Genomic DNA, 23,311 nt, shown 5'->3' with positions numbered 1-23,311 from the left:
TCCTCCTTAAAACTCATGTCTGCTGTGGTGCGTATAGAAAAACCCAATAACGGTTAGGCAGCTGGAGTGCTACGGCCAGGGCTTTTCACAGTGATCACGTCGTTACTGTGTGCTCCCAAGTCAGTTGTATTCCCTTGTTGTCTCGTCTTGTACCTAGGCCTCAATCCTGCAAAGACTTCTGCACATGATTAACGTTATGCTCGTTGTGTAGTTTTATTGATTTAAATGGGATTATGCACCGTGCTTAAAGTTACGCATGGGGGTGGGGGGAATAGACTTTTTCAGGATCAGAGCTTGACTGTAAGCTCTTCACGGCATGAGCCATCTTTTAGCCATGTTTGTGCAGTGTCTAGCACAATGGAGCTGCAACCTCTAGATGCTACTGCAATACAATAAATAATAGTTGTATCTTTTAATCATCTAAGTTTCAAAAAATAAAAAAAATTGTGTACATGTTGGTAAAGCTCCATAAAGTAATTTGCAAGGAGCTCAGCATCATGCTGTGCTCTTGAGCAGGGAAGTTTTTGAGCTGTGTTTATACTAGCGCTGAGTAAATAATTCACAATAAGTTATTCAGCTAATTATGTTCCTTTTTCTTCTCATAGAATATCCACCAGCAGATTGCAATTCCCCCAAGTATTACCTGAAATGATGTGATTACTATTTTGTTGAGTATTTTGGTTTTATTGCAAATATTTGATATATATGCCATGTTGCTTACTTGTGACCGGTTAGATAAGGCACATATTATAGTTTCTGTTCCTTGATTGAATGAGTGTGAAAGCACTTGCCGGGTAAATAACTGGGGGTGCAGATTTAAAAAGTGGTTTCCACAAATACTTGCAGAAACAACTTGGGAATTCCTCTTGTGGGAACATGTTTGTGAGTAGAACTTGATCAATCAAATATTTGCAATGGGGGAGGAGGGGAAATCCACAACATGAAGATGAGCATAGCTAAAGGAAATTCATTTAGCCCAGACACTGAATAGTTATGGACAATTTTTTATTTTTTTATTTGTGTCACAGAAGCTAGAAAGTTGCTCTGACCTACCCTACTCACCACCGCTCCTCTTTTTTGGTCCTAACTGTTGTCAGAAGGTATTAAAATCACACACTTTTGTAAATGTAGCAGGTTCCAATAGACCCTCAGGGCATCCAGTCCCATGATGTCTTATCTCATTTCATTAATTACATTTCACGATTGTCGAGGGTTACGGGTTGGAGGAGGGAATGGCATCCAATTTCAGAGAGCAGCAGCAATCCCAGAGATGGAAATGCGAGAGGAGGTCAAAAAATCAATCAGGTGCACTCTGCTGTGAAAGTTAAATGGCTCCTAATAAAATAATGAGAATGCATTGCAGGCGCCACAAGTCGTAGCAAAAAATAAGTTAAAATTAAATAAAACAAGATGGGCTACGTGCCTTTTGCTGATTCAGCCTATCAGCAGCAACTGGATCATTGCTTGTTTAAATGAAGTTATAGGAACAGGCAAACCTAAGGGAAAGGCATATAAACTAGGGCTTTTGGGCTTTCAAGTGATGTAATATAATTCTGGTAGAAGATGTAGTGGTTATGCTTCACTGAGGCATGCAAGAATGGTGTTAGGCACTTCTTACATGCACATTCACGGAGATACTATTAATGCAGGGGATACACAACATCCTTGGCATGGTTGACACCCATCTTGAAAGTTACAAGATACTCCTCCATGGTTCTGTTGCAGGTCACAGGAAATGAGTTGCCGTTCATTTGAAGAGGCCCAGATTTACTTCAGGAGTCATTACAATGGAATGGCGCTACATGACGGTGTTGTATCAATACACAATCATGCAATGTCAGAATGCGAACAAGAGAAGCTCAAACATTGTGGAAAGGAGTGGGTGGAATTTGTGAGGTTAACAGTAACTTCACTCAAGGTACCCAAATCCTAAAGCCAGCAGTGGTGTGTGGGTCAAATGGAGAAAAAGCATGTGGAGGAAGGAAAGAGAACTCTTTTCACTGCGTATTTCTGGCACATACAGCAACAGAGCAATGTTTGCTCCCTCAGGAATTGCTGTGGTGGCTGGATCAACATAGAATCATGGAAACCTAGGGCCAGAAGGGACCTAGAGAGGTCATCTAGTGCTTCCCTCTGGACTGAGGCAGGATCATGTATGCCTAGACCATCTCTGGCAGGTATTTGTCTAATCTGTTCTTAAAACCCTCCAATGATGGCGATTCCATAACTTCCTTTGGTAATCTATTCCAGTATTTAGCTATCCTTACAGTGAGAGTTTTCCCCAACTTCTAACCTACATCCACCTTGCTGCAGATTAAGCCAGTTACTTCTTGTCCTACCATCAGTGGACATAACATGCACGTTCTTTAACCTTCCCACAAAGGTCACGGTTTTCTAACCCTTTTATCACTTTTGTTGCTCTCCTCCAGACTCTCTCCATTTTGTGAAAAATCTTTTTTGAAGTGTGGTGCCCAAAACTGAACACAGTACTTCAGCGGAAGCCTCACTACTGCCGAGGAGAGCAGAACAATTACCTCCTGTGTCTTACATACAACACTCCTGTTAATACACCCCAGAATGATATTTCCCATTTTTGCAACTGCATGACATTGATTCACATTCAATTTATGAGCCACTATTACCCTCTGTGGCCCAGGGACCTCTTGCTGCCAGCTGGCAGAGGGCATAATGGGGGCACGACGGTTATAGGAATCCCCTGGGTCTGGCATTTACATTCTAGTTGACCAAAGAGTGTCATTTGAGGTCTGTAATAAAAGCCTGTGTCACTCTGGTCATCAATATCATTATGAAATGTAGGTACTGATACTATGTAAGAGTTATGTACTATACACTGAAAATTATGTTCTTAAGGTATGCAACTGCGGGGTTGGTCACCAGGAAAGGTAAAAAGCAGGTTTTTCTCTATCTATTTATGTTTACATGTAAACAAAATATTGTCTGGTTCACACTGGGCAACCTAGTATTCTAAGTCAAATGCTAATGAAGAGCTGGTGGGGACTTCAGAATGAAACTATCAGGAAGAGGTAAACAGTGCGGGGGGAAGGGCTATCTTGAGATATGCATCAAAGGTGTGACTGGTACATTTAGTGAGGCAAAGAAGACACTTTGGCATCCTTCACTGAGGAAGTAAATAAGTAAATGGACAGTGAGTTCACTTCATAAAAAAGGGATCTTTCAGCCACGCTTGGTCGAAATCACTGGAGAGAACCTTGGATAAGATAAGCTTCATTAGACAGGAGGACAACCTGGTAGTTAAATTTCGTCTCTAGAAAGCGTGTTATGATTTACTTACTATCAATCATTTGAATCTCTGTTCTCTGATAAAGCTTATTCTTGTTTTCACTATAAATATATCTAAGTGCCATGTGTTTAGCAGAGCTGTGTTCTAAGGGATAACTAATAAGCTGTGGTCCACTGTTCCTTTGGGAACAGCAAATCTGGCAGTTCTTTGAGTGTTCAGTGGATAAGGGGCTGGATGCTACAGGGGATGGTCGGAGGACTTAAGTATTAGCATGCCTACCACTAACCCGCACGGAGAAAATGAGGCTAGCTGAGGCCTGGAAGGTAGTGCTTGTGCTGATTCACAGCAGGTATAGATATTTCCTCACACTCAGGTTAGGTCGCGGTGAGGTATCTCACAACCCTGGGTACCATTCCACCCCCAGATCCTTTCCCCAGTTCCAATGCCTAGCCACTTATTCCCAATTTTTTTATTTGTGCACTTTATTTTTCCTTCCTAATAGTACTTTGCACTTATCTTCATTGAATTTCATCTTAGTGGTTTCAGACCAATTCTCCAATTTGACAAGGTTATTCTGAATTCAAATCCTGTCCTCCAAAGTGCCTGCAACCCCTCACAGTTTGGTGTCATCTGCAAATTTTATAAGCAAACACTCCACCCCATTATTCAAGTCACTAATGAAAATAATGAACAGTACAAGACTCAGGACAGACCACTGAAGGTCCCCACTAGATATAGTCTCCCAGTTTGAGAGTGAGCCATTGATAATGGGCTTAGTATGGTTTTTCAACCAGTTTTGCATCCATTTTATAGTAGTTTCTTCTAGACCAAATTTCACTAATTTACGTATGAGAATGTCACATGGGACTATGTCAAAAGCAGTACTAAAATCAAGATATAATCACATCTACTTCTTTCCCCATCCACTAGGCAAATAACCCTGTCAAAGAAGGAAAGTAGGTTGGTTTGGCATGATTTATTTGTTGACAAATCCATATTGGCTAGTACTTACCCTATTATCCTCAAGGTGCTTACAAACTGATTGTTTAATAATTTGTTCCAGAATCTTTCCAGGTATTGAAGTTAGACTGATGGTCTATAACTCCCCAAGTCCTCTTTCCCCTGTTTTTAAAGATAGGTGCTATGTCTGCCCTTCCCCAGTTCTTTGGAATATCATCCATCCTCAGAGATAATCATTATGGTTTCCAAAATTGCTTTAGCTAGTTTCTTAAGATCCCTAGGGTGTATTTCATCAGGCCCTGCTGACTTGAATAGTTTAACTTAACTAAACATTCTTTAACCTGTTCTTTCACTATTCTGGCTTCTGTTCTTTGCCCCCTTTTGTCATCATTAATTGTGGTAAGCATTTGGTCACAATTTGTGTATGCACATTAATCTGAAAACTACCCTTTTCTCCTGGGTGGTAGGATTCCAACCTGCTTTTCATTTGTTTTTTTAGCATGAAAATGGGAAAGGAATTGGCATTGCCATCCCAGGTTTCTGCCATATGGATGTATTCCCTTAGAGTGTTCAGCTGGATGGCTTATATGTGGTTGTTTTTGCATTATTTGAATTCATAACCTCTATGACTCTATATTTGCATTTCAAGAGTCTTGCTGGAGAGACGAACAAGATGGGGCTGATCCTGGGCCAGGTGTAAATTAGGTGCTAAAGTCAAGTAAAGTCAGTGATTTGTACCAGTATAAAACTAGTATAAGGGAGACAGAATCAGGCTCCTCTTTAGAGACATTCTACTACATGCAACCAGACTTCATCCAACTGAGGGATGTATTGACAAACTTCCTGGAACCAGAGGGGTACCCTAAAGTATTTAGAGAAGGATACTACAGCTGCCACCTTGGGAATGGACGCATGTTCCAAAGAGACCACAAGTTCCAGCATGCAATGCTCCATCTTGATGTGAGAGGCCTTCTTCTCAGATCAAGAAATACACAGGCTGGGACCACATCTGTCTTTAAGACTCAGATGCCTACAGATTATACCTTTGAACCACCTCCAATCCCTTCCTCCATAGACAAACAAGGCCATCCCAATCTTGCCTTAAGCATTCATTCATTATAATGTCTATGCTGGGCCAGGCAATCACAATTTATGTCATGTTCATGATACACCTGTCCTTTTACGATCTGGTAATGGAGACTTCTTAACAACTAACCCTTTTAATCTGAGACAGCCCCAGGTAAACCACGGCCACAGTATTAATGCAAAACTATATTGATGGTAGGGAATTATTCAGTGAATTTTTCTTAAAATATCAATTCATTAAAACCAAAATTTTCATGGGAAAGGGTCAACTTTGATGAACTTCTTGACTCAAAATTTTTTTGAAAATCAAAGTGTCCAATTTCAATATTATGAAAATGAAAAATTTCAGATCCACAATTTGAAAGGAATTTTCATTTCAAAATTTAAACTAGAGTAAAAAAAATTGAAGAAAACAAAGTGGTCAAAATAAAAACAAAACATTTTGAAATTAAAGATTTTGGTTGATCTAAGCAAAACATTTTTTCAAATTTTTGGTTCACAAATTTTTTTGAGATTTTGACTTTTTGTCCTTGTGATCGGGCAACTGCCCCTCACTAGCTGAAAAGGGGTTAAAAGCAGCCTGAGGGAGGCTATGGTGGAGGAAGCCAATTAGAAAGGGGCTGAGAGGAGCAGCCAATCATAGAATCATAGAAAATTAGATTTGCAAGAGATCCAGCCCAACCCCCGCTCAAAGCAGGACCAATCCCAACTAAATCATCCCAGTCAGGGCTTTGTCAAGCCGGGCCTTAAAAATCTCTAAGGATAGAGATTCCACCACCTCCCTAGGTAACCCATTCTAGTACTTCACCACTCTCTTAATGAAATAGTTTTTCCTAATATCCAACTTAGACCTCCCCCACTGCAACTTGAGACCATTTCTCCTTGTTCTGTCATCTGCCACCACTGAGAACAGCTTAGCTCCATCCTCTTTGGAACCCCCCTTCAGGTAGTTGAAGGCTGCAATCAAATCCCCCCTCACTCTTCTCTTCTGCAGACTAAATAAGCCCAGTTCCCTCAGCTTCTCCTCAGTCATGTGCCCCAGCCCCCTAATAATTTTTGTTGCCCTCCGCTGGACTCTCTCCAATTTGTCCACATCCTTTCTGTAGCGGGGGCCCCAAAAATGGACGCAATACTTCAGATGTGGCCTTACTAGTACCGAATAGAAGGGAATAATTACTTCTCTCAATCTGCTGGCAATGCTCCTACTAATGCAGCTCAATATAGCATTAGCCTTCTTGGCAACAAGGACACACTGTTGACTCATATCCAGCTTCTCGTCTACTGTAACCCCCAGGTCCTTTTCTGCAGAACTGCTGCTTAGCCAGTCGGTCCCCAGCCTGTAGCAGTGCATGGGATTTTTCCGTCCTAAGTATAGGACTCTGCACTTGTCCTTGTTGAACCTCATCAGATTTCTTTTGGCCCAATCCTCCAATTTTTCTAGGTCACTCTGGACCCTATCCCTACCCTCCAGCATATCTACCTCTCCCCCCAGCTTAGTGTCTTCTGCAAACTTGCTGAAGGTGCAATCCATCCCATCATCCAGATCATTAATGAAGATGTGGAAGAAAACCAGCCCCAGGACCGACCCCTGGGGCACTCCACTTGATACCGACTGCCAACTAGACATCAAGCCATTGATCTAGCCGGCTTTCTATCCACTTTATAGTCCATTCATCCAATCCATACTTCTTTAACTTGCTGGCAAGAATACTGTGGGAGACTGTATCAAAAGTGTTGCTAAAGTCAAGGTACATCATGTCTACCACTTTCCCCATATCCAAAGAGCCAGTTATCTCATCATAGAAGGCAACCAGGTTGGTCAGGCATGACCTGTGCTTGGTGAATCCATGTTGATTGTTTCTGATCACCTTCCTCTCCTCCAAGTGCTTCAAAATGGATTCCTTGAGGACCTGCTCCATGATTTTTCAGGAACTGAGGTGAGGCAGATTGGTCTGTAGGCTGGCAGGCTCATATAAGAAGGGCTGTGGGGCAGAGCAGAGTTCAGTAGCTGCCTGGAGCTTGAGGGGAGAAGACCAGTCTCTTAGCAGCAGGAAGGAGTGCCAGCACCTGGGACAGAGCAGTGCTGCAAGCAGGGGCCAGGGGAGCTAGAGAGAGCTTCTGGCTGGCTGTTAGGACCTGCAGGCTGAGGTAAAGGCAGAAGAAGGTTCTGGAGCTGTATGGGAAGCAGCCCTGGGATAATGAACTGCAGTTGCCACCAAGAGAGTTGCTGGACAGAGATTGCAGGTCCCACAGAAGTGGGGAATACAGAGTGTGGCACAGCCGGAGAGCAGTGTCACTGAAGAGGATGCCGGAGTCCTGGGAGTGGTGAGAGTCCTGGAACAAAAACGATGGTGGTGGGGCACCACTAGAGGAGGGCGCCCTTGTGAGCAGACCTAATTCCCATGACAGCCGGCAGGAGGCGCCAGAGTAGTGATGAGTGAACCCCGTCACAGTCCCAGTTTGGGATAGGAAAATTTGTCAAAATCTCAAAAAAATTTGCAGGACAGTAAAAGCATATCCTGCCTCACTCTATCCAGCATCTGATATGGATTCTGTTTATACATCAGGCGCCAACTTCTTAGTGGTTCTGAGCATCTGTAACACACATTGGGAGGCAGTTCAGCCTAGTGGCTAGAGCACTGGACTCAGTAGACATGGATACTATTCCCGGCTCTGCCACTGGCCTGCTGGGTGACCTTGGGCAGCTCACTTCACCTTCAGGAGTCCCAGTTTCCCCATCTGTCAATGGGGATATTGATACTGACCTCCTTTGTAGAGCACTTTGAGATCTGATGCAAAGAACTAGGTAAGAGTTAGGTGTTAGTAGTAGTACTGACATCAAAGGAAATTGCTGCTGCTCAGCAGGCACTGGATCCTGGATGGTGCTGATTGGCCTTAATTTCCACTGGCTTCAATTAGAGTTGAGGGTGCTCAGCATCATGCAGGACTGAACCACCAGTGATCAGCTCATTTCATGATTTAGCTGCAGATGAGAAACACAGCTGTACAGGAGATTCAGGGGATATCTACACTGAAATTAGACACCTGTGACTGGTCCGTGCCAGCTGGCTCGGACTAAGGGGCTGTTTAATTGCGATGTAGACGTTTGGGCTCGGGCTGGAGCTCAGGCTCTAGGACTCTGCGAGGTGAGTATTTCAGGTATCAACCTCCTGTGGGAGTTAGATCACAAGGCACATGCAGGTTGAGTGGCTGGACTGTATTATGTCTTGCTAACACTGCAACTTGTTTCCCTTGCCCCCACCTCCACCTCGGAGTTCTCTCATGACTGTCCTGAAATGCCTTTATACTGAACTGAAAAAATGCCAGTTGGTGTTGCATAGGGTGTTGCTGTCATTATTCGGCTGTCTAATGGAGAGCACAGGAAGGATGTCTCCGTTGTGCTGTAGCATGCTAAACTGCCACACTGTCAGCTGAATTAATCTCTTAAAGTGTGGACTTACTCTGACAGTGACTGTAATAATGGCACCTTCTTACTCAACGGAACTGGTCCTTGTGAGTTCAGCATTTTACATGCTGACTTGAGAGACAACATTCATTGTTTCAGATAACTGTTCACATCAGCTCATTCCTTCTCATTTGCCCTCTCCTCTGTCCAGCCATGTAACTAATCACCCCATTTATTATCTTCTGCTCTGGTCTTTGCACCTCATTCAGTGCAGCTCCCCATGTCTGGGATTCTCTTCCTGGCCCCGTTCACTATGCCTCTAAACCCCAGAACAAATCTCAAGATTTGACTGTAAAAGGAACATGTAACCCTATAATAACCTACCAAAGTAACCTCTAGGTTTTATTGCTGCAACTCTTGTCCTTCTTCCTGCCTTCCAATGTCTGCTACAATAGAACCTCAGAGTTCTGAACACCTGAGTTACAAACTGACTGGTCAACAACACAACTCCTTTGGCACTGGAAGTATGCAATCAGGAAGCAGCAGAGATTAAAAAAAAAAAAAAAAAGCAAATACAGCACAGTGCTGTGTTAAACGTAAACTACTAAAAAAAAGGGAAAGCAGCATTTTTCTTCTGCATAGTAAAGTTTCAAAGCGGTATTAAGTCAATGGTCAGTTGTAAACTTTTGAAAGCACCACCATAATGTTTTGTTCAGATTTATGCACATTTCAGAGTAACAGTCTCCATTCCTGAGGTGTTTGTAACTCTGAGGTTCTACTGTATCTGTTTTCCTTATGTCTTACAGTTACCTATGGTAAATAGTACAACACCTATTGACTTCAGAGGGAGCAGGATAGACCTCAGACTATACACTTCAGGACAAGAACAATGACCTTTACTTCCTGGAGGTCTTCGTGCCTTGAACATTGTTGATAAGAACACTCTGGCTTGGCTTAACTGGATTGCATACGACAAATTAATAGGACAAGTATCAGAGGGGTAGCCGTGTTAGTCTGAAGGGTAGCCGTGTTAGTCTTGCATCTGAAGAAGTAAGGTTCTTACCCACGAAAGCTTATGCTGCCAATACTTCTGTTAGTCTTAAAGGTGCCACAGGACCCTCTGTTACTTTTTAATAGGACAAGAACATTTTTGAAACAAAAGTTTCCTTTTTGGTTTGAAAAAACTTTTTACTTTGAAACTTTAGTTAAATTAGTTTAGTTAAAGAAGGTTTTTGTTCCTGTTTTTTAATTGTTGAAATAAAAACAGAACATTTTGAAATTATTGAAACAAAACATTTTGATTGACCTGATCTGAATTTTTTTTCCAGATTATCCGTTTGTAAACAAGTTTGAGATTTTGACTTGTTGTCCCAATTTGGGATGGGAAAACATCTTGAAATCTCTAAAATTCTCATGGGACAGGAAACTATTTCCTGCCTAGCTCCAGTTGAAATAACTATTTACTTTTGAAAATCTTGGCATTAATAAATACTACTATTAATAACGACAGTTCAGCTCTACTTGAGGAACATGTATGCTCACTGTTAATAAATTAATGAGTTCTACTGATTTTATCCTTCAGAATTAATACAATTCTTGCAAAACTATAAAAAAAGATAAATTTGTTTGTCTACAAATTACCTGTCTGGAGATTTTTACTGCCTCATGATATCAACATCCTTATGGGTAAAATCTATGCAAAATGACCTTTACTATAAAGCACAAAATGCAGCTGCTAACTGCCAATGGGAAGAATGGATTCAAAAAGCCTAGAGCATAAATATGGATGTGATCATTTTCAATACAGCAAAATATCATTACATTTATGCAAGGTCCTATGAAACATTTGAACGTTTTCTTTTTAATTAGTTACATTTCCATTTAAATGGTTAGTTTTGATGACCCAACAGGGGATTTACTTTCAAGCATGTGCCTTCTTAATTTGCCTAATTCAGTATAAATATGTTGAAGGCAGGAGCTGATTCTGTGAAGCACAGCACTTTGCAAGGTAATGTCTTTTTAATTTTTTAAAACATGGCAAATTCCCAATATTTCTCAATTATTTAATTATTTTTCTATAAAGGACCAGCCTTCACCTGGTACTGCAAAAATATAATCATCATTGTTTCATTGCTTCAGATTAAAGTACAGTTCTGCTCTGCAAAACAACTCTACATGGCATTATGGGGATCCCTATTTGTATCAAAAATTCCATTGCAAATGTTCTCAGTTTACAAGTAACTAAGCTGCTGTTTTCTAACTGCCAGCCCTGCAGACTCACACTGGGATGATCAGTTCAAGAAGGTTCTTTTCTGGCTCATGCTTCATCACCAGCAATAAAGATTCCACAGGATAAATTGTGCCATCATTTGCATCTGTATGACCCTAATGCCTTAAAACAGTGCCTCTCAACCTTTCCAAACTCCTGTACCCCTTTCAGGAGTCTGATTTGTCTTGTGTACCCCCAAGTTTCACCTCACTTAAACTACTTGCTTACAAAATCAGACATAAAAATACAAAAGGGTCACAGCACACGATTACTGAAAAATTGCTTACTGTCTCATTTTAACCATATAATAATAAAATAAATTGACTGGAGTATACATTTTTTTTTTATATTTCAGTGTATAGTATATAGAGCAATATAAACAAGTCATTGTTGGTATTAAATTGTAGTCTGTACTGGCTCCACTAGTGCTTCTAATGTAGCCTGTTGTAAAACTAGGCAAATATCTAGATGAGCTGATGTATCCCTGGAAAGACCTCTGCGTAACATAGGGGTACATGGATCCCTGTTTGAGATCCACTGTCTTAAAATAATGCCCTGGTTTGCACAGGTGCAACCCTAGTGTCTTCATTGAGCTTGAAAAGCTGTAAGTGTGGGCAGAATCTGGCCCTGCAATTGAAATTGCATTGGCAATTTTATAGGTGATGCATGATTCAGAAGAGAATCCAGCTCATTCTCCCAGAGCTGCTCTGGCTAACAGGAGTAAAGAGCAGTAAAAAACAAATTATTTTTCATACAAAATGAACTGGGAAATTTTGTAACTGAAATGGAACTGCTTTCATCCTTTGTACAGAGCCTTGCACCATAACTTTATGGAAAAATGTCAAATTTGATCATCTGAGATGACAAATAGAAATACTAAATCAACAAGAGAGTATTATAATAATGTAAATCAAGAAACTCACCTTTCAGCTACTTTGGACATTTTTAAACAGTGTCTGTCTATCTGCACATTCAGAAAGGTTATCTGGGGAAAGAGATGACGGTTAAAAGAGATTAACAACCCAGCAGATCTAGAGCCTGGGGTGCTGGAGAGGCCAGAGTGGCAATGCCCCCGCTCCCCCTTTTTAACATGAGCATAGTCGGGTAGGTGCGGAGAGGTGGTGGCAGGGGCTGCGCTTCACAGCAGGGGAGCTCATAAGGTGATCAGCTCCCTGGTCACAAAGGGCAGCCCCTGCTAGCGATGTCAACCTCTTCCCGGTAGGGGGGGCTGAGGTGGGCCTTAGCCCTGCCTTGCCACAGGGCCCAGCCCCTTGCTCCTCCTGTTTCCCCCAGAAGTTGGAGCCGGGCCGTGGTAAGAGCCCTCCAGAGAGCCCAGGCCACTGTTCGGAGCCCCAGACCCACCACCTGCCCAGGGTGGCATGCCCCGGGGGGCTGTTCTCAGGCATCCTGGCCAGGGGGCAGGGCCTTGAGGGAAGAGGGGGAGCAGAGGGGATAGGGCCACAGTTGTGGCACCAGTGCCCCCTCCACTTCTACATAGGTTCTGGCGCCAGGGCCGGCTCCAGGCACCAGCCTGACAAGCAGGTGCTTGGGGCGGCCACTCCGGAGAGGGGCGGCACATCCAGCTATTCGGCGGCAATTCGGCGGACGGTCCCTCACTCCCGCTCGGAGCGAAGGACCTCCCGCCGAATTGCCACCGCAGATCGCGATTGTGATTTTTTTTTTTTTTGTGGCTGCTTGGGGCGGCCAAAACCCTGGAGCCGGCCCTGTCCAGCGCTCCTTTCTGATTGTGTCACAATGCAGTCTTGGCTTTGCATTTCAAGTGACACATCAGTTTGCAAGGAATAACCATGTGTTCTCTTCCGGGTGTCAGAGAACACAACAGTAAGACAGGTTTACTTGTGCTGGAACAGGGACATGTAAGTTGCCCCTCCCTGCCTGCATTCGTTGGGTTGGCTGTGTGCTGAAGGGATTCTGATCATAACTGCATTACCCCTTAATATTCAGCTCTTGCTACACATTGGTGGTACGGTGCCTGCCTTTCCTTGGGGGGGTTCTACTACAGAAAACAGCTTTTATTCCTACTGGAAGTTCCCTGGAAGCCCTGCCTGTGGAAGCAGTACAGAATGAACAGAACCTCCAGCTGCTTTGGATAATCCTCCTCCCTTATCAATACCGCCCACTTTTTGAGTATCCCTGGTGACCTGAAGGAGAGGCAAAACTATGGCCAGAGACAGTACAACACATACAATTCTTTATAAATTTGGTTTCGTTTTTTGCTGTGGGTTGCTTGCAAACCCATCCTGATTTTTGTTGAATGCATTCATTCTTTGAAAGTATTTGCCAAATATTCTGGAAAATAATTTTCAGACCGTGGGTTGTTCACAAACTGTTTGTGTTGCCTATTTGCTATTCATGGCATGTTGTTGGTCACCAAAGTCACATGGATATGCATGTGCTCCCTGATCAGATGACTGGAACATTTTTGAAAGGTATAATTACTTAAAATAAACCTGCACAGAAAAAAATGTAACATTTTATGGGAAATGCTGTCTGTGGGCATGTAAGGTGAGTGGAATTTTGGACTTGAGAGCCACTCTGTTAATTTGAAAAGAGAATATGGCATGTAGCATTCATCTCAATGTATCTGCATGTCCCTTTTCATATTTAGCTTTTAATACATTCTACTTTGTTCAAAGCATGCCAACATCACCTTACATTTCCATCATTTTGCACCAGGAAACATCAAGCATCTTTCTGGCTTTATTGATATTTCAATAAAAATATAAACATCTTTTTGAAAATAATGTACTCGGTTCTTGGAGGTGTTGTTCTAAGATGGTCTACTTACTTTTTTTCGGAAGTCCTCTTTTGTAGTTTTTCGTACGGGTTGGGAGGGCATATGTACAGGGCTTTGGGATTGAGAATCTTCTGTAACCCCATATACTGACTGAAACAAATAACACGAAAAATTACAGAGCTTTATTGTTACATATGTAAGGAAAATCTGTGCACGAAAACAGTCAAGTAAGGAGCCAGCAACTGTCTACTGTTACCTTTTCAAAGATCAATAACTCTTAAATCTGGAACAAAGTTAATAAATGAGGTTGTATATACAAATACCCGAGTGGTGAATAGCTGTAGCTGTGATAATTGAAAATTGTGATTTCTCTCTGACGAGCCCAACTGAGAACAAATGCAAATCTCGGCCTGATAATCAGAGGTACATGAGAGGGTTTGTCTTCTGATTCCCTACCTTCGTATGTTAGTTGCAAAAGTGAAACTTCTACATTTTATGAAACTAATATTTTTGATGAAGGCTTCATCTCTGCTAATATGCATCTTTTGACACTTACTTCAAAATTTCTCAATATCTGCTTGCTTATTATAAATTACCTAATTTTCAATCAAACCCTCTATTTCTTATGCTGAAGCACTTTATCTAGATATAAAATAACTGTTTTTTGCTCTACTCTACAAGTCTATTGCATTTCCACAATGAATGGAGACATTTATATTTGAGAAGTGATACTCTGGTTATTATGCATTTTTTAGGGTACACAGGCTTCAGGGAAACTGCCTTGTGCATGAAGTTATGCATGTGTGTTTATGTTTGTAGGGATCAGTAACTGAGATGGGGGACAGGAAAAGATAGGGGTGGAAATCCAATTCTAACTCAGTTGTCTCCTAAACATGATACTAAACAACTTTAAGAGAACTTAGGGAAATAACTTTTAATCCTGAGGCTTTGATACACTGAAAAAAGGGTTAATTTGGTGTCAATGAGCCAAGTTTTCCACAAACCTTAAAAAACAATAGCAACAACAAAACAGAAAAACACCATCAAATCACTGGTAGTGCATTTATTTGTCAGGTATTGAAGGCAATAGCAGGCATCTTTTTGTTCAATTAATTATTTTTTTTCTTTATTTGACATTTGTATGAAACATTGAAAGGTTATGATGTCATTTAATAGCCAGCATATTGACATGTTAGGGACCATCATGCTGATATCCAACGGTCCATTTATGTTGCCTATATTTGTTAAAATGGGAGCTCCGTGGTCACGAAATTAAAATGACGACTATCCCAGGCAAAAGAAAAAATAATCAGGTCTTAATTCGAAAAGAGTGCTGTCTAGTGGCTACAGCAGGGGTCTGGGAGTCAGAACTCCCTAGTGCTGTTCTCAACTCTGCCAAGACTTGGTCTGGTACCTGTCCATTTGTAAAATGAACATAATAAACTTGCTTACAAATGTGGAGGCTTAATTAATATTTGTAAATTACTTTGAAATTCTCATTTGAAAGATGCAATATACTGTTGGTGTAAAACATAGTTGTTATTGTTCTGAAAAAAAAAAAAAAAAAACCCCTGACCTTTTTGACCTTCTGTGGGTTTTTCATACGGCGACACTTTCTGATGTCCATTTCTGTTGTGTTCACGCAGCCTGGCTAAGAAAGGGACATTCATAATATTACCATTGATGTTAACAATGTACATACCACCTCCTCCCACTGGAAAGCAATAATAAAAAAAAGAGTTTTTATCCTTTGCTTGCAGCATAAATATTGTTAGAAAAATACATAATAGGATCTTTTTCAAGATGCTTTCTTTAAGGTGTGTACTATAAATCATATTAGTTAATCAGTAACTGCACATGTTAATTAAGTTGAATCTCAGCATCCAATTCATTTGCTCATAACTTCAGCATACAACTTCCTTTCAGGCTGAAATTACTTGGTCTCAGCTCGAAGCTGAGTTTTTCTAGAAAACTTGAACAAAACCGGTTTAACTGCTTTTGAATTCTACTTATGAAAAAAAAAGAACCTTTACACTTACACTTTATGTTCAAATCAAAAATGTTGTGCATGCACAAATCTAAAACTTTTGAAACAATTTTGTTCAAACTTGGCTTGTTCTGAAGATCTCCTAATGGACAATTGAAATGTGAAGAAAATCTGTTCAGCAGTTTTAAAGCTAACCTCTCCTTGCAGCGTATCCAACATCGCTAGGTTTGCTAAGTAGCATAATTTAAAAAGAGACTTACCACTGGCCTATGCACATCCCAAAATGCTCTTTCCTGGCTGTCCAAAATTTTCCTTTCAGTTTTATCCTTTTTTCTGTCAATTCTGGGAAAATAAAAAAATGAAACAATCCACGACTTCACTTTTCTGACTTCCTCCCAGTTTCCCCCTGGATTTGTGGACCCGATTGACAGCAATTCTAGTACTCCTATTCTAGTGACACATTTTTCCATACAGAAATGTCAGATTCCAGATGCCAAGTGATTTGCGGGGTCATTCCACCAGCCTGACGAAAGGGATTTTTTGTTTTTAGTGAGAGAACTTTTTCGTTAACATCTGCTCTGCACCTGGCAGCGAATAGCCTTTTTGACACCAGATTTCCCAGTCCCAGTCAAGCAGAGCACTTAAATTGGTGCTTAACTTTAAACATGTGAGGAGTCCCCCTGAAGTCTGTTTACTTAAAAGTTACGCATAAACTTAATGGCTATCCTGTATCAGGGTCCAACAAGTCAGATAAACACGACTTCACAAAATTGTTCCACATGGGACATACTAACAGAATTATTGCAAATTCCTCATGGTCAGATCCCCACATCATAAATACCAGTAGCACCATCAAAACTGGCACTTTTAAGGAATTTCAGAAGACAAGTCAGAGACTGAATGGGACAAGGAGAATGAACAATCCCCCTTAAGCATAATGTGGTCCCTTCAGAACATGTTTGAAGCATATTGATGGAGGAGTGTGGTGGAAGCCTACACTGGCACTACATATGCTGTACTTGTTTTGTTCCTATACAGAGGATGTCCGTTTCTAAAGCTCTCAATTCAGCATCTTTATTGACACTATTTTTAAATGAAAATTTAAAGTAGTAGTTGGGAGAAAACCCATCATTGTGGGGGTTATTAGTTATTTGTCTTTATCACCACCACCCCTTGTTGGAGAGGTTGCGATCAGTTGTTGATCCAGCTATAAATGGAATTATGACATCACCTCTTGGAACATAGCATCATAAGGCTGAGACAATGACCCAGATCCTTGGCTGCAGATGAGGAGCACAGAGTGCTACCTGGGAGGGCGGCATGCAAAGGCTGAATGCTCCTCCAGTTCTGGGTCACCTAGCATAAAGTTAGAGCAGCCTTCAGGTGGCTGTCAATGGGCCGAGGGCATGGCAGCTGAGGATAAGAGACTCAGGGTTTGTCTTCACTACTGGGGAGATCGATGCTGCTGCAATCGATGCAGCGGGTGTCAATTTAGCAGGTCTAATGAAGACCCACTAAATCGACAGCAGAGCACTCTCCAGTTGACTCCGGTACTCCAGCTCCCTGAGAAGAGTAAGGTAAGTCAATGGGAAAGCATCTCCCATCGATGCAGCACAGTAAAGACACCAGGGTAAGTCGACCTAAGCTACATCGACTCCAGCTACGTTATTCATGTAGCTGGAGTGGCGTAACTTAGGTCGACTTACCCCCATAGTGAAGACAAGCCCTCAGATTCAGCCCACTTTCTTCCAACCTAGCTCCTTATGCCAGACAAAGGTGTACGGGATTGAATAGGAGATGTTATGCCAGCTTTACAACACTCAAAGATTCCCATGCCCATAGTGGGTAATCCTCCTGTGGCTGGTTACACTGACTTTAGGGCTGCTTTGTTCTAGTAGTAAAACATAAAATGGTTGCAACACAATCCAGGATCTGGGCTTTTTTATATATACAATCTCCAAGAATGTGCCATTGATTACAATTTTTTAAAAATTAGAAATATTGAATTTTGAAAATACAATATAATTAATTGCATTAAGGCCATGATTTTCAAGCATTGCAACTAAATCCACTAAGCAGGTGGCCTGAATATTACTGCTCATTTAATGTTGCCCAGGGCTTTGGCATGTCCAGCCTACAGGTAAATACACCAATGGAATTCTATATGCAAGATGGGGGAGGGGAGTACAAAACTTGATATGAAAAGGAATGTTTCCAGATGCTTGTAGTTTTTCAATTTAAATCTTACTCTGCAGTACTGGAAACCTAAGCCCAAACAGCACTGGAGTAGTGTCTGAAAACCAAGAAATGAAGCCAACTAGCGACAGGAAGTGAGAGCAACCAGTTGAGTTTTACTGCTCCAAGTGAATGAAATGGAGAAAAAGTAAACAAACATCACTGATAGTGAAAAGAAAACAAGACTTAAAATCCTTCCAGTTGTAATGATCTATGCTACTAGTGACAGAAGTACATAATTAAACAAAATTATGATTTTTATCTTGGCAGTGAACCTTTAAGCATCTCAAAGACTAATTATTATTGTAACTTCCAATTTTCTCATCTCATCAGAATACTAGCATTCTGAACTGAAATAATCCCTTAATTACCATGTTATTTTAAGGATAATTACCATGTTCTTAAATGGTCCATAATTACAATGTAATTACAGTGTTAATCAACGAAGTACTACAAATATAGATACACACACTTCCATAGATACACATACATAATAAGAAGTAGCAATCACTTTTCATTTTGTAACATTTGTTTTGCTGTTTGATTCTGAAAGTGCAAATTCCCTCTGCTTTTTCAGTGTTTCCCAAGAATACAAATATCTGTATTCTGTATCACTAATATGTCACCTTCATCTTCCTTGTAGTTTTCACATGTGACAACTCCTTCTGCAACACGGACACGCAGACTTCTAAGCACCCTAATTTCACAAACACAGAACCATGTACATATTGTGGGAGTAGCAATGTCATGTTGCATATACTACTAAGAGATTGCACATTGTGATCATGGGTAAATAGAAGGTAAACTACAGATTCCCAGTTCTGGGTGGAATGACAGGAGAAAGAGGGTAAAAAAAAGTACTCGTAAAATATGAGTAAGCCTTATGGAAGTATTACATAATAGTCCACAATGATTTGGTAGCACAAGGAGGTCAGTTAGTATGGATACAATAGAACTGAGTTTTCTGGGATTTGATTTATTCAGTGGGAAAAATAATTGGGGATATTTATAAAACAAATGTACTGTGTGAAGCCCAACTGCACAGCTACTGCAGAAATGGCAGTACTTTTTATCTTCAAAGTACTTTACAAACATTAACTCATACACCTGCCTGGCAGGTATTATTCTTCCCACTTATACCGAGTGGGAAATTGAGGCACAAATAGTAAGAGACTTGAACAAGAGCAAGAAGCTCAGGAGTTCCTGGATTCCAGACCTGCACACAGATGATTAGACCCATCTTTATCCTGGCATTTTTTCCTCATGGTAAGTGATCTTGTGAATTAGCCCTATGCTGTTTCCAGTGTGACAGGGACTAGAATTTACCAATAAATCCCGAGTTTAATTTTGGCAAAGGCTTTAACTGGGAAACATTGTCTTAATCCAATCCCCTTCCCCCAACAAAGTTCTAAAGACTCCTCCAGTTCACTGAACTGGGAATACTTACTTCACTTGGGCCTCTGCTTGCATAAAGATGAATTCCCACTTCCTTGCAAAAGCCCTCTGCAGTCTTGCTAAGTTTTCCTGATAAGAGAAACAAATAAAGAGAACAATTAATCACACTAATTACAATTGCAGTTTAAGAACTAAATTATTGCATCAGTTTATTTAACCTGGAAAGCTCAAAACACTGAAATTAATATTGGTAAATTGTCTCAGTAGGCAAAGTATGATATGAATGTGAATGCAATGGTGTGTGTGTCCCTTTCAAGCCACCACATAGCAGAAACAGGAAGGACCAAAGCAAGAGTTGTAACAGGGTGTGAAACAGACTGAGCTCTACTAATAAAACAGTGTTGGACTTGTTTCCATGTATTCCTCAGTGTACTTTCTACTGTGAAAGTTTTTGGAACTGACAACTTCCCATTCTGACAGCAGCTGACTGCTACCTGCATGCTTTGCTTTTGTGGGGTGGCTGGGTGGGGAAGGAGGAAGGGTATTTTCCGGCCTTACTTGTTTCATAAAGGATGACCATCCCTCAGTTGTTCAGTGGATTATTAACCCTGAAGGCATTCCACAGTGCAGCATACTGAAGTCTGGGTATTGTCAGGGCAATTCATGAAAGGAAACTGATTATTTGTCAGGACAATGGAAACAACTAGAGATGGGCCCAAGCTGCTTAAGTCTGGATCCAGATCCAAACTTTTTCTAAGTCTGAGGTTCAGTTTAGGTTTCTGCTCCATGACCATTACAGTGAGAGGCCTGAGCCACAAAGTTTGGAGCTGGATCTGAACTTGATCAGAATGTAAGGTGGGGTTTGGGACATGGCTCGAATTCCAAGTTTAAGCCCATTTCTAAAATTAACTTCATAACACTGACAGGTATTCTGAAGTCAAATTTACACACACGCACACAGAGGTATGGAGACATAGAACACTATTAGCCTGATCCTCCTCTTCTCTTCTCACTTACTCTGGGTTAAAATGTTTTAACTTTTTACCGGTTGGTAAGATATTATTGGTTCTACCACTATAGCCCATTATTGCTATAGCTCCAATTCAGGAAAACACTTAAACACATACATGTTGGTTCATAAATTCACAGACTCCAAGGCCAGAAGGGACCATTAGATAATCTAGACGGACTTCCTGTATAACAGGCCATAGAATTTACCCATTTACCCCAGAAGTCCATACATACATAAGTCTAAGTTCATACACATTCAGGAGACCATTTGAGCATGTGCTTAAGTCGCATTGAATTCTATGTGACTTAATCATATGCCTTAAATTAAGTACATGCTTAAGTGTGGTCCTGAATCGGGATGCTCTCCTGAATTATGGGTTCAGAAAATCAGCAGTAGCTGGTAAAGAGGCAAAAGAAAACTTAACTACGCCTGAATACTAGAGACCTGGGTTGAAATCTCAGCTTTGCCAACTGGGAACAGGGACTTGAACTCAGGTCTTCCACCTCCCAAGAGACTGCCTTAACCATATGGCTATAAGGTTCTCTGGGATGGGCCTTTTTCAATCTCTCCTGGTGAATTTTTTCCATGTTTTATAAAATACATACATAGACACTGGAGCAGGGACTGGAGCGTGGGTCTCCCAGGACATTGTGTTACCTGCTAGGCTAGAGAGTTATGCTCACTCTCTCTCTGGCCCAATGGGAGATTTAGATTAGTGTTAGAGCAGAATTTAACTCAGTATACTGTGGCTAGAAAATAGTCTACTGTTATTTCCTACTGTACATGGAAATGCAGTCCATATGTGGATTCAGCAGCAGCATGACTCCAGTCAGTCACTGAAGGCCATATTTGTCCTCAGTGTATTTATATACTATCCTATTGTCATCAACAAGACTTGTGTGCAAGGATCCAATGGAGCATTCATCGTCCCTTGTGTGCAAAAGCAATCAATAGAGAGTTCTTTCTTTATCTCTAGTCAGTACAGGGCACATCTGTGGCATGATGGGGACAGGCTATGCTATGAATTAGATATATTAAACAGGTCACTGCTAGGTCACATTTGCTCCCAAATTTAGATTTTATAACGAGGTTGGAAGGGGAGATTAGTTTTGTTTGTTTGTTTGTTTTAAAACAAAACCTAAGACCAATACAAATGTTTTCATAAAATTAAAAAACATTTCTAATAGAAACAATTTTTCAAACAAACATTCCACTGAAGTATTTGAATCTCAACCACTACTCTGTTGAGCTAGTTAAGCAGAACCTGAAAATTAGATTGACTAGAGCCCAATTATAAACAAAAGTGCAGTTGGCTAGAATGCTTTCATTGCCTACATTCAGAGTAATGCAAAAAGCGAATGACTTGTAACATAGGTAAAGGGCATTTTCACATGTCTGCTTTTTAGCCTGACAATGCCTCTTTACTAAACATAGCTAATGCCTGTATATAGAATTTGGAAAATTTAGCTCAAATTAATTTTTTTGTAAATCGTTCCTTTGAGAGTCTACAAATATGAGATATGCATCAGCAGCAATGTAATTGTCCAAGAATGCTAACCTTGTAATATATCTGAACATTTATCACCCCACTGGCTCCTGTAAAGACAAAAGCTAACCAGAAAAGTAGCCCCAGTGTAAGCTCTTGTGCAACATGCCCCAGATCTCTGAAGGAGTATGCTGTGGATACTTAAAGGTGAGACACTGAAATATGTATCATGGACATCCTCGTTTAGGAGTTTGACGTTCTCTCAAGAATTAACCAATAGAATCTTTTGAAAATAAATAAAATAAAATAATAAAATAATAGTGATAATAAAATAGAGAGCTCCCTGCTAAAGGTGAATTCAAATCACTAAGAAGAAAGATTCAGTTTTCGAACAAAGCATTGCTCCCGCTCCATGAACTGTAACATCAGTATACCTACGGCTTCATAATCCGCCAGCTCCAGCCTAGCTTTGTTCTGCATGGTCCGCTTGCAAAGATAGATGGCTAAGGGGAGAGTCATAATGAAAACAATTCAGAAAAAGGCAGTTACTACAGGATGGAAAAAAAAAAACAACCAAAACCATTGTTGTGCATGTATTGTTCATTCACATAGTTAAACCTGACCTTAGGAATGATAGCGCTAGATAGCTAGCTAGCGTTGCCTGTGCACGGTAGGCGTCTCAAGTCTCACGGGAGGATATAACCTTTAAAGATCTGGAGACATCTCAATTAATAAGCATGAAAAAAGCCATTTTATTTAGACACAGCTCTGCTTGCATCTTATGGGCTATATTATGGCTTTATCAACAAAGCCCTGAGTATGGGGAGGTGCCCAAGGAGGAGTCGAGTCTCAGAAAGGCATAATTGCTACTGGGGCTGGTGAAAGATGCTCTCATCAGTGCATTGGCCATGCTCCACAGCTGGTGTGGAAGGGGTCAGAGCCATCACCCTGTTGCCTCCTCACCCCCTTTTTGAGCATCCTTCTCCCAGCTAGAGCACAGAGAGTGAGAGGACTGTTCTTGCGAGTGGCCATGTATATCTTCTGCATTTCCTTCCCTTGTTTATTGAAAAAGTATTCAGATTATTGATACGAAAATAGCAATTTGAGCCAAATCCTGAGAGGAGCTGAGTGCCTCTTTGGATTTGATTAATTGCTTTCAAGATTCATCAGCTCCATCTGCTTATTCCCGTTTAAAATAACTGTTTTGTCCAATACCACAACCAATTACCGCAGCAATTGCTGTGAGTGTATATACTGGGGGTTGATATGTGCCCTGTGTATTCTGTACCATCCTTCATTCTGAGGCAGTTAGCATCAGGACTTTGCAATTGGCCCCTCACCTCAATTATGGACTGAAACCAGAACACAGAATCCCACCTTACACAGGAGCTGGGTCAAATTCAGATTAAGATCCAAATTACATAATATGGACCCATGTCTCCAATCGTTGGGGTC

The 23,311-nt window shown here is 41.0% G+C and overlaps 1 protein-coding gene across 1 annotated transcript in view; it reads right to left on the bottom strand.

Annotated features, from left to right (window-relative positions):
* Positions 1-23,311, bottom strand: part of RGS6 (regulator of G protein signaling 6) — a 184,628-nt gene that overhangs the window by 76,615 nt on the left and 84,702 nt on the right. Inside the window, exons 5-10 of the mRNA XM_029911408.1 lie at positions 22,295-22,359; positions 19,411-19,487; positions 15,989-16,070; positions 15,318-15,392; positions 13,793-13,891; positions 11,907-11,968 (exon numbers count right to left, since the gene is read on the bottom strand). Of these exons, the coding sequence (XP_029767268.1) occupies positions 11,907-11,968; positions 13,793-13,891; positions 15,318-15,392; positions 15,989-16,070; positions 19,411-19,487; positions 22,295-22,359 (460 nt within the window). The remainder of the gene's footprint in view (positions 1-11,906; positions 11,969-13,792; positions 13,892-15,317; positions 15,393-15,988; positions 16,071-19,410; positions 19,488-22,294; positions 22,360-23,311) is intronic.

Source organism: Terrapene carolina, unplaced genomic scaffold (genome assembly GCF_002925995.2).
Source record: "Terrapene carolina triunguis isolate 2854851 unplaced genomic scaffold, T_m_triunguis-2.0 Scaffold96, whole genome shotgun sequence".
NCBI classification, from domain to species: domain Eukaryota; kingdom Metazoa; phylum Chordata; order Testudines; family Emydidae; genus Terrapene; species Terrapene triunguis.
The sequence above is the reverse complement of the archived record's forward strand: the minus strand, read 5'-3'. Positions and strand labels throughout refer to the sequence as shown.